Source organism: Ceratotherium simum, chromosome 12, assembly GCF_057802395.1.
Source record: "Ceratotherium simum simum isolate JZ-2026a chromosome 12, ASM5780239v1, whole genome shotgun sequence".
Taxonomy (NCBI): Eukaryota; Metazoa; Chordata; class Mammalia; order Perissodactyla; family Rhinocerotidae; genus Ceratotherium; species Ceratotherium simum.
This window is the reverse complement of record NC_141911.1, coordinates 18,877,748-18,889,168: the sequence shown is the minus strand read 5'-3', so window position 1 is coordinate 18,889,168 and position 11,421 is coordinate 18,877,748. Positions and strand designations below refer to the sequence as shown.

General features: G+C 36.4%; 1 protein-coding gene across 1 annotated transcript in view; it reads right to left on the bottom strand.

Annotated features, from left to right (window-relative positions):
- Positions 1-4,233: 4,233 nt before the first annotated feature.
- Positions 4,234-11,421, bottom strand: part of LOC101391083 (putative ATP-dependent RNA helicase DDX60-like) — an 87,813-nt gene continuing 80,625 nt past the window's right edge. The window contains exons 32-34 of the mRNA XM_087437257.1: positions 10,105-10,256; positions 8,874-8,936; positions 4,234-6,076 (exon numbers count right to left, since the gene is read on the bottom strand). Of these exons, the coding sequence (XP_087293383.1) occupies positions 6,046-6,076; positions 8,874-8,936; positions 10,105-10,256 (246 nt within the window). The 3' untranslated portion in view covers positions 4,234-6,045. The remainder of the gene's footprint in view (positions 6,077-8,873; positions 8,937-10,104; positions 10,257-11,421) is intronic.

Genomic DNA, 11,421 nt, shown 5'->3' with positions numbered 1-11,421 from the left:
TTTCAAAGAATCAGCTTTTGGATTCATTGATTTTCTGTATTAATTTCTTGTTTTCAATTTCATTGATTTCTGCTCTAATTTTTATTATTTCTTTTCTGCTACTTTCTTTGGATATTATTTGCTCATGTTTTTTACAGTTTCTTAAGGTGAAAGCTTAGAAAATTGATTTTGGGTCTTTCTTCTTTTCTCATACATGCATTCAATGCTATATAATTCCCTTTAGCAATAATTTGCTGCATCTCAAAAATTTTGATGAACTGTGTTTTCATTTTCATTTAGTTCAGAATATTTTAAAATTTCTCTTGCAATTTCTTTTTTGACCCATGTATTCCTTAGAAGTGTATTGTATAATCTACACATATTTGGGGATTTTTCCAGCTATTTTTCTGTTAGTGATTTCTAGTTTAATTTCATTGTAGTCTGAGAGCAGAAATTGTATTATTTGTAATCTTTTAAATTTGTTAGGGTATGTTTTATAACCCAGAGTTTGGTATATTTTGATGAATGCTCCATGTAAGCTTGAGAAGAATGGATATTCAGTTGTTGTTGGATGAAGCAGTCTATAGATGTCATTTTGTCGAGTTGATTGATGGTGTTACTGAGTTCATTCATGTCCTTACCGATTTTCTGCCTGCTGGATCTGTCCATTTCTGATAGAGGGGTGTTGAAGTCTGCAACCATAATAGTGGATTCATTTATTTCTCCTTGAAGTTCTATCAGCTTCTGCCTCATGTGTTTTGATGATCTGTTGTTAACACACACATGTTAAGGATTGTTATGTCTCTTTAGAAAAATTGCCCCTTTACCATTATGTAATGCCCTTCTCTATCCCTGATGACTTTCCTTGCTTTGAAGTTTTCTTTATCTGAAATTAACATAGCTACTTCTGCTTTGTTTTGATTAGTGTTAGCATGGTATATCTATCTCCATCTCTTTACTTTTAATATCTATGTGTCTTTATATTTAAAGTGATTTTCCTGTAGACAACATACAGGTGGGTATTATTTTGATCCACTCTGACAATCTCTGTCTTTTATTGATATATTTAGACCATTAATGTTCAAAGTGATTATTCATATAGTTAGATTAATATCTACCATATTTATTACTCTTTTCTATTTGTTGCCTTGTTCTTTGTTCCTATTTTTGTCTTTCACTCTTTTTCTGCCTTTTGTGGTTGTAATCGAGTATTTTATATAATTCTATTTTTTCTCTTTTTTTAGCATGTCAGTTATACTTCTCTTTTTTCTTTTTCTAGTGGTTGCCCTAGAGTTTGCAATACACATTTACAACTATTCCAAGCCCACTTTCAAATAACACTTGGCTGCTTTACAAGTAGTTTTAATACTTTACAATAACAAAATAATCCTAACTTGTCCCTTCTGTCCCTTGTATCACTGCTGTCATTCATTTCACTCATATATAAGCATACATAAGTATATAAGCATACACTTATATATGTGCTTACATATATAGGCCTACATAATTAAATACATTATTACTATTATTATTTTGAACAAACTATTACCTGTAGATCAATGAAGAATAAGAAAAATTAAAGTTTTTGTTTTACCTTCACTTATTCCTTCTTCAAAGCTATTCCTTTCCCATGTAGATCTGGGTTTCTAATCTACATTTTCCTTCTCTCTAAAGAACTTTTTTTAATATTTCTTGCAAGGCAGGTCACTGGCAACAAATTCCCTCAATTTTTGCTTGTCTGAGGAAGTCTTTATTTCTCCATCACATTTGAAGGATTATTTTACAGAGGACAGAATTTTACATAGGTAGGTTTTTACTGTCAACAATTTAAATATTTCACTCCACTCTCTTCTTGCTTGCATAGTTTCTGAGAAGTCAGATATAATTCTTGTCTTTGTTCTTCTACAGGCAAGGTGTTTTTTCCTCTGGCTTCTTTCAGGATTGTCTCCTTATCTTTGATTTCCTGTTGTTTGAAAATAATACGCTTAGGTGTAATTTTTTTGGCATTTATCCTGCTTGCTCTTGTTCTCTGAGCTTCCTGGATTGTGGTTTGGTGTCTGACATTAATGTGGGGAAATTCTCATTCATTATTTTTTCAAATATTTCTTCTGTTCTTTCTTCTCTTGCTTTTCCTTCTGGTATTCTCATTATGTGCATGTTACACCTTTTGTAGTTGTTCCACAGTTCTTTGATACTCTGTCCTGCTTTCTTCAGTCTTTGTTCTCTTTGCTTTTCCATTTTGGAGGCATCTATTTATATATCCTCAAACTCAGAGATTTTTTCCTCAGCTGTGTCCAGTCTACTAATAAACCTATCAAAGGCATTCTTTATTTCTGTTACAGTGTTTTCAATCTCTAACATTTCTTATTGGTTCCTTCTTAGGATTGTCATCTCTCTGCTTACATTGCCCATTTGTTCTTGCATGCTGTCTACTTTATCCATTAGAGCCCTTAGCATATTAATCATACTTCTTTTAAATTTCCAGTTTGATAATTCCAACATCCCCATCATTTCTGGTTCTTTTGCTTGCTGTTTCTTCTGCTTTTTTTTTTTTCTGCCTTTTAGTATGCCATATAATTTTTCTTCGCAGCTGGATGCAATGTATCAGGTAAAAGGAACTGCTATAAATGAGGCTTTAGTAACGTAGTAGTAAGGTGTTGGGGGAGGAGAAGCATTCTATAGTCCTATGATTAGGTCTCAGTCTCTCAGAAAGCCTATGCCAGTGGACTGTGATCTTCACAGGTCTTTCTCTATTTTGTGTGTGTGTGTGAGGAAGATCAGCCCTGAGGTAACATCCATGCTAATGCTCCCCTTTTTGCTGAGGAAGACCGGCTCTGAGCTAACATCTATGGCTAATCCTCCTCCTTTTTCTCCCCAAAACCCCAGTAGATAGTTATACGTCATAGTTGCACATCCTTCTAGTTGCTGTATGTGGGACGAGGCCTCAGCATGGCCGGAGAAGCAGTGCGTCGGTGCGCGCCTAGGATCCGAACCCGGGCCGCCAGTAGTGGAGCACGAGCACTTAACCACGAAGCCATGGGGCCAGCCCCTTTCTCTATTTTTTTCCTCCTCTCTTAGGTGAGACAGGATGGCTAGACTGGGCTGGAGTTGGGTATTCCTTTCCCCCAGGTCAGTTAGGCTCTGATAAAATCCCAGTAAGTTAGGCTACGGGTAACTAATGTCTCCTGAGGGCAGACCTTGTTAAGAAAAACAGAATGTTCTGGCATATTTCCAAGCGATTCTTTTCCCCTCCTCCTGCCAGAAACATAAGGATATTTTTCTCTAATATTTACTGGGAGACCCTGGTCAAGCTCCTGGACATAAAACTTACAAAAGAATGAGGGACCTCCCCTGTGACTGGGTCCCCCTGGAGTTTTTAACTCTCAAACTTGTCCATGCCTAGCCTCCAGCAATTTGTCAGTCTCAATGCAGATTTTCTTACCCTAGCATTGTTTCCCACTGAGGCTTCTGCTCCAGTTGGGTTTGTTGTGATACTTTGTATCTGCTTGTCTGTCTGTCCAATTTTCGGGGCAGCAGTTTGCCCTGTGACCTCACTTTTATTGGAGACCCATGAAGAGCTGTCAATCTTTCAGTTTGTTCAGCTGTTTCCTTTTTGTTAGGATGGAGTGGCAACCCCCAAGCTCCTTACATGTAGAACAGGAAACTAAATATACTAGCCATTTACTTTTAATCACTATGTGTTTTTATATTTAAAATAGATCTACTGTAGACAACACATAGTTGGTTCTTGTTTTTTGATCCACTCTGACAATCTCTGTCTTTTAATTGCTGTATGTAGACCATTAATGTTTAAAGTGATTATTGATATAGTTGGATTAATATCTACCACATTTGTTACTATGTGTTTATTTTAAAAGAAAAAATTCAGAATTGGCCCAAAGAAAATAGTTATACTTGATTTTGACACATGCCTAATATAAAACAATTCTGGCTTAGTTCTAAGGAATAGAGGTTTTCCCATTTTTAGACAAAGTCAAACACTGGTGTTTTTTTAAGCCTATGTAATATATTTGTAAGTAATCTCACACCATAGATGGTGTCTTGGTAAGACATTCTTGATGATAGCAGAGGTTATGTCTTTCACTCTGAGAAAGAAATGTTCTGTGTTCAAGGTCTGGGTCTAAAACAGATTGTGTAGTCTGTGACCTGAGGCTAAGGTAGACATAGAGAATAATGAAAGCCAAATACCTAATGCGTACATGCATACAAATTTAACAGAAAAAGCTCAAAGTAAATAAATTAAACATTCTTTATTTCTTTATGGGTGTCCACTCACTTATTATACACAAGTGCAATAACACCAACTTATCAGCTAATTATTTTCTTAAAGCATCACAGAACTTATACCCAAGACCTCATTTACATAAAAAATTCAAGTTTGCTAGTTGAAACTGTTTCAAAACTGTTTTAACAGCTTTAAGAATCATATTTCCTAATTTATAAACAAACTGCTGATTAGGCTCATTGGAGATACTATTTTCTCCTTTAGAGTACTGTAGTCATTTATTACACAGCCTTAATAGTATTTAAATGTTCATCTATTTTCATTGTGGTTGTTATGGGGGGGTGTTTTTTAATTATGACACTGAGGGGGAAATACTCTGAATTCTACATTTGTTTTGCTTCACAGGGTAAAAATTTTTCTCAGTCACATATAAAATCCTTAATCCAGGAAGTAAAAAAGTGTACTTCTGATCATTTGGGAAGAAGAAATAAGAAAGTGTAGGGACTCAAACAAAATCTATCATTACTATTGGAAAAACAGTTGAATCGACATGTCCTGCTTTCAATAGGAAAGTAGTTTATAACTATGCTAAGTGGTGGTTTTAGTTCAGGTTGCTATAAGAGAATACCATAGACTGGGTAACTTAACAAATATTTATTTTCTTTTTTTTTATTTTTGAGGAAGATTGGCCCTGTGCTAACATCTGTTGCCAATCTTCCTCTTTTTCTTTTTTCTCCCCAAAGCCCCAGTACATAGTTGTGTATCACAGTTGTAGAGTTGTAGCTCTTCTATGTGGGACACCACCTCAGCATGGCTTGATGAGCGGTAAGTAGGTTGGTGCCCAGGATCTGAATCAGTGAACCCCAGGCCGCCAAAGCGGAACCCACGAACTTAACCACTATGCCACTGGGCCGGCCCCCAAATATTTATTTCTCACAGTTCTGAAGGCCAGGAAGTCCGAGATCAGTGAGAAGTGCTGGCTGGTTAGTTTCTGGTGAGGGCCCACTTCCTGGTTTACAGATGGCTGTCTTCTTGTCGTAGCCTCACGTGGCAGAGAGTGGAGAGAGGAGAGCAAGCTCTTGTGTCTCTTCTTATAAGGACACTAATCCCATTCATGAGGGCTCCACTCTAATGACCTAAATACCCACCAAAGACCTCACTTCCTTATACCATCATAGTGGGGGTTAGGATTTCAACCTATACATTTTGGGGGTCACAAATATTCAGTCCATAGCAGTGGCTTTCTTGTAATCTCAAAAGTCTTCTTACATAAGTAAATTGTTGTTCAGAATTGATTTGGGTCTTTTGTGATTTATGGATCATTAATGAAAAAATTTCCTAGAGGTTAGGGACATACTCAAAACTTGACATTGTGAACTAAAATTCTGCTATGCATTAACTTTAACTACAAAAAATATAACACTACCACTATTGTTACCATTCTAACACAAACACTTTTCATACATTATCTCATTTAATCCTCAAAACAACTAGAGGTATGCATTTTTTTTTTCTCATTTTGCCAGAAAGGAAACTAAGGCTTAGTTATATTAAATGACTTATCAAACATCATCCAACTAAACAATAGCAGAGCTAATATTTGAATTCAATTCTGTATGACTCCATGATGAATCCTCTTTCCATTTCATTGTATAGGCTCAAATATATCCTTCTAGGAAAGGGATGAAAATCACAAAATTGGACTTGAAATTTCCATGTAATTATTCCAAATGATTTGGACACATTTCAGTTTAGACTTGTCGAAGTTTTTCGTGGAAGAGTTGACTCAGTTGTTTAAATGCTAAGACCACATTGTCATGCTAATCTTCACATAGTTCACTCAAGGAATCACTGTACAATAGAAAAAATAATAATAATAAGCCTACATTTTGGTAACATTCAATATTGTAAGAAGGCTGGCAGAATTAATTACTCCAAAATCCACCAAATGGAAAAATGCAGAGAAAATCTATGGAATAATAATGAGAGCTACATTAACCTTGTAAAATCTTTACAAAATACATCATATATCTTGAGAAAATATTAAAAGATGCCCCTTCATGCAGTTCCTCTCTATCTACCTCTAAACTTGCTGAGTTGGAAAAACCACAGAATTCCATGTCCCTAGACCTTAGCAGCAGTTATTTAACTCCTTTTCTTCTCTACACACATATCCTTGGAGCCATCATCTGCATTTCCGAGTACTATGACCATTATTTTTTAAACTTACAGTCACAAATCAAATAAAAGAAATTTATGTCCCTACCCATATATCTTAGGACTAGGAACCTGGGGTGAACAAGAATGGAGAGAGAAAGAAATGGCTCTCTCAGCTACCTGAGATGTTATTCAAGCATTGAAAGCATTGTGGTTTGACATTTGTCCTCCTTTTCGTTATCATACACCACCTTATTTACGCCAGAGGAGAGTTTCAGTTTTTTACTAGTTCTCAGTAACTGAACACTAGGAATGACCATACCTTTATCTCCGAGTCTGACATTCCTCCTGAGTTACAGATCTATAATGCTATCTGACTGCTAGTCATTTCCCCCTGAATGTCTTACAGACACCACATGCAATAATTTTAAATTCCAACTTGTAATTTTCAGTTGCCAAACCATCCCATATTCCCTACTTTCATTAATATTGTCAACCATGGGGCCAGCCCGGTGGTGCAAGCAGTTAAGCGTGCGCGCTCCGCTGCAGCGGCCCGGGGTTCCCCGGTTCAGATCCCGGGCACGCACCGACGCACTGCTTGGCAAGTCATACTGTGGCGGCGTCCCATATAAAGTGGAGGAAGATGGGCAGGGATGTTAACCCAGGGCCAGTCTTCCTCAGCAAAAAAAAAAAAAAAGAGGAGGATTGGCAGACGTTAGCACAGAGCTGATCTCCTCACACACACAAAAAAAAATTGTCAACCAGATTAAAAACCCCAGTTATGATTGATATCTCTTGCCCCATTGCATGAATTTCACCCCTCAACTATTTTTCTAATCCCTGCCATCCATCCCTACTGCTACTGCCTTAATTCAAACCTTCATTATCTCTCCCCTGGAGTATGGCTACAGCGTCCTACCTAGCTCTCTGCCTTCAGTTTCTTCATCTCTTCATTCGACCCACATACCTCTGCCAGAATAACATCTCTAAAACATGGATCTATGTCACACTCACTCAGAAACTTCCCCTATCTCACCACTACATACAAGTTTAAATCCAAACTCCACGATGTGACAGTTAAGACCCTTCACCATGTAAAGCCAAATTCCCTTTAAAGACTCATCACTCACCACTCAGCATCTTCCCCCATTCCTATCACAACCCCCATATTCCACACTCCACCATCATAAGCTTCAGGCTGTGCCTGATGCATCGGGATCTTTTAACATCTCTGTACCTTTGGACATACTATTCCCTTTGCTTGAAATTCTCTCCTACCACCACATTTTAAATTTGTTTAACGCATTCTCACTATTCTTTAAGACTTGATTGGAAAATTACTTCTTCTATAATGCTTTCTCTGATTCTAGTAGTATTAGTCATAAAGTTATTTGTGTTAACATAATAATTCATGTGTAACTCAATCATAGCACTTACCACATATGATTGTCTAAAAGATAGTTTCTCCCATGACACCAAAGTGCCTGGAAGAATATGTCTAACGTGGTCATACCTTAATAATTTCTTTGTTGATAAATGGATGACTGACTGAATCAGTTATTCTACCTGTTCCAACTTTTGAGATATGTTTAAAGTCTCTGGAGCTTCGCAGGCTGCTCAAAGAGGTTGTAGCTTTGTAAACTATGAGCCACTCAAGAATCTACCAAGTAGAAATACCCTAGGTGGGCAAAGCAGGGCCATCCTAAGACTCCCACTCTCTGGAGAGAGTTTCCCAAAGGGCCTGACTCAGCTCAGATCAAAGAAAAACACAAACATATCCTCACTAGCAAGGACCCCAAAATAAAGGTTCCCCCAAAAAGTTGAATTTACTTTAAGTGAGAGACCATATACACCTGATAAAGAACAAAGTGTGTAAGGACTGGAGGTTTAGGGAAGATAGAACTCGACAAAAACTAGATGACCAATGGAGCACAGGGGTGGGAGTGTCCACATACAGTTCATTACTTGGTTACCTATAGGGCAACTGAACAGGTGGACATGGGAAGTCAGTAGGAGATGCCAGAGTCAAGTGGGTCTGGGAAAAGCACTGAGTATGAGAAAGACCTAGTGTTTTGAAGTGGATATAAACTAGAGACCTAATGGAGCCCTCAAGGTGTGACCCTCTTACGTTCTGTTTATCTGATTCAGAGGAAATGCTCAGCCTTTGTAGAAACTGAATGTAATTAGGCCTGGGGATCTATGGGCTATTGGGATAGTGCCTTTGAGGCTCTGGTCTGGATGGAACTTCCTTCCAAATGGATATAAGACAAATCCTAATACAAAAAAACAGCGCAATAGGGTCATGAGAAGAGGGCCTGCAGGGTCTTTTGGCAGCTGGATTACCTAGAACCCAGGAGACCCAATGGTACCTCTGGAGTGCTCTTCACTAGTATTATGAACTTAATATAAAGGAAGAGCTCAACGTTTGCTAATTAACGCTTGTTAATTATCATAAAATAATTGAGAAGATCAAACCTGATATATAACATACCTGATAGTCTCAATGTTGAGTGCAAAATCTTTTAAAAGCTTTAAAATCTGTCCCACAGTCATCCTAAAGAGAATAAAATTCATAAATTAAAAAGTATAAAAACACAAAAGATTGAACTCACACTTTAATAGTGGCTCTGTCCATAACAGTTTATCTGTCAATACTCTCCTAGCTGATGAATCATTCTGTTGTATTAATCATAATGAAGTTCAGAGGCACAGGTGTCAAAATCACAAAAAATTATAAACACAAAGTGACCATCTTGCAGGGTGGGCAAAATATAAAAATCAAGCTTAGAAGGGTCAGTGGGGACTAGAGATTAAGATAAAAACAAAACAGTTTTATTACTTACTAATTTCATTTCTACTTTATTCACAACTAAGAACTAGATATAAGAAAAACTGAGACATAGCTCAAGGTTTTTCAAGAAGAGCAGAACATTAAAAACTAATTTCAATCAGAATTATTTAAAATTGTATATAAAACACATATTGAATTCTTGAGTCACTGTTTAACAGCATGACTCTCCCCATTTCTACCTGCCGGATTCCAGGACTAAATTATTTCTGCTCCCCATGTGAATCCAAAGTATTCATTCTTATTTATTGCTTTATAAAATGATTTCCCTGCCCAAGAACTAGAAAAGTGTCATATTCTAATAGACAATTGCTAAGTTAACTTCCTCACATGTAAGTTCCAGAATGTTTTCCCTCCAAGTTACATTTGTGGAAAACAAGGAAACATGAATTAATTTATTTTACAAAAAATGATCTTTGTTTACTCCAGGAAATCACTGAATATTATTTCTTACTCAAGTTTAAAATAATCTCATTTAATGATAACACAATATAATAATAAATTAAAATATCTTTTTGAGCTCTATCATATTTTTTTGACTTCAGAGTTATATTCACCAGAGTCAGCCCAAGAACCAAGATTTTGGTGGTATACCCAAAACCAAAATAATACTGAAGTTTTTAATCACTAGAGATTAGTTTACTAGAAAGAGATCTAGCATGTTTCAAAAGATTAATTTGCACTTTAAACCCTTAAATAAAATTTGTATTAAAATTGCTATTTTAAAAATACCTATAATATAAACTTATGTTTATATATAGAATATAAAATATATACTAGAATATAAATTCTTAAATAAATGTATAATATAAATATATAATAATAAGATGTAGTTATATATGTATGTATGTATTTTATAGACACATAAACCTACCCGTTCTCTCGGCCTAATCTCGTCAAGGAACCATGTTTATAGAAATCAAGCGCATAAGCATTAAGTGGCATTCTTCTTCCTCGGTTATCTAATTTCTGTGACCACAGCACAGGAGCCTGAGTGCCATTGATACCAACTGTCCGCAGAATGACCTAAAGAAATACATTTCCTATTAATTCACTATTTATATCTAAAGGATAATTGTTTGCAGTTTGTGATTTCTTTCATCAATCTTAGTTTCTCAAAGTATATTCTGCGAAAGTGGAGTGGAAGGAGGTGCAGAGAGGTTAAGCTCCTCTAAGGGTCAATGGAAATAGGGGTCCATTATGGTGAGGGAAAGGGGTGTCACATTAAGCATGCCTAGGGAATGGGAAAGCCCCATGGAGGGAAATAGGAACCCTCACAGTTTACTGAGGGCAATTTCAATGTGCAACCATTAGCAAAATTCACTAAGGAATCAGCAAAATTCACTAAGGAATAATAAACTGAAGCTGATTTTAAGGTAGAATTTTCATTATAATCTTAACTGGTGCACGGAATGACCTTGGAAGGAAAGTGTCTCTGTGTGCCCACAGGTCAGAATGCAACTGAACAGCACAAAGCTTCTTTGGGTCTCCATTTACCAAAGAAAAGGAAAAAGAGAAAGACTGGAGAGAGGAGGAGGAGAAGAGGAAGAATAGCAAAACAAACAGAAAACTAAGGCCCCGTGGCTCTGGGCACATTATGCAACTAAAGCACAAGGGAATCAGGGGTAATCTGCAAACACTGCTAGTGGATGTGTAAACTTAAACTGTGGGCAAAGGGGGATGAAAATAGAAGTTCAAGGAGAAAAATAAATGATGTATAATTTGTAACTTTAAAGAAGTTATTTAATCATGTGGGTTTTTTTTTTGTAATTTATTGCTATGGGTGTCAGCCTTGATATTCATATTCTATTGGATAAATTGCAAAGTGATATAATAGTTCTATTTAAAAATGTCCATACTTATAATGAACCGGAAATGAGAACATTGGCAACTATAAACTTCAGTTAAAAAAAATTTTAGATATCAACCCAAACTGTGCAAGAGGATTCATAACTTTAAAAAATTCTATTAGATATTACATAAGCAAAAATACTTGAAAACCACTACTTTACATGAGATGGGACATTTTGACCTAGGGATCAAATGGAGTTAAGGCACAAATGTCAATCTATATTATTAAATATTATCAAAGCTGAATTTACTTCTCATAGTTCAGATTCACCCTAAACTCTTCCAACACTCTAACACTTTGTCCAGAACCTCCCAGAGGTTCTAGTGCTTTGTCTTCAGA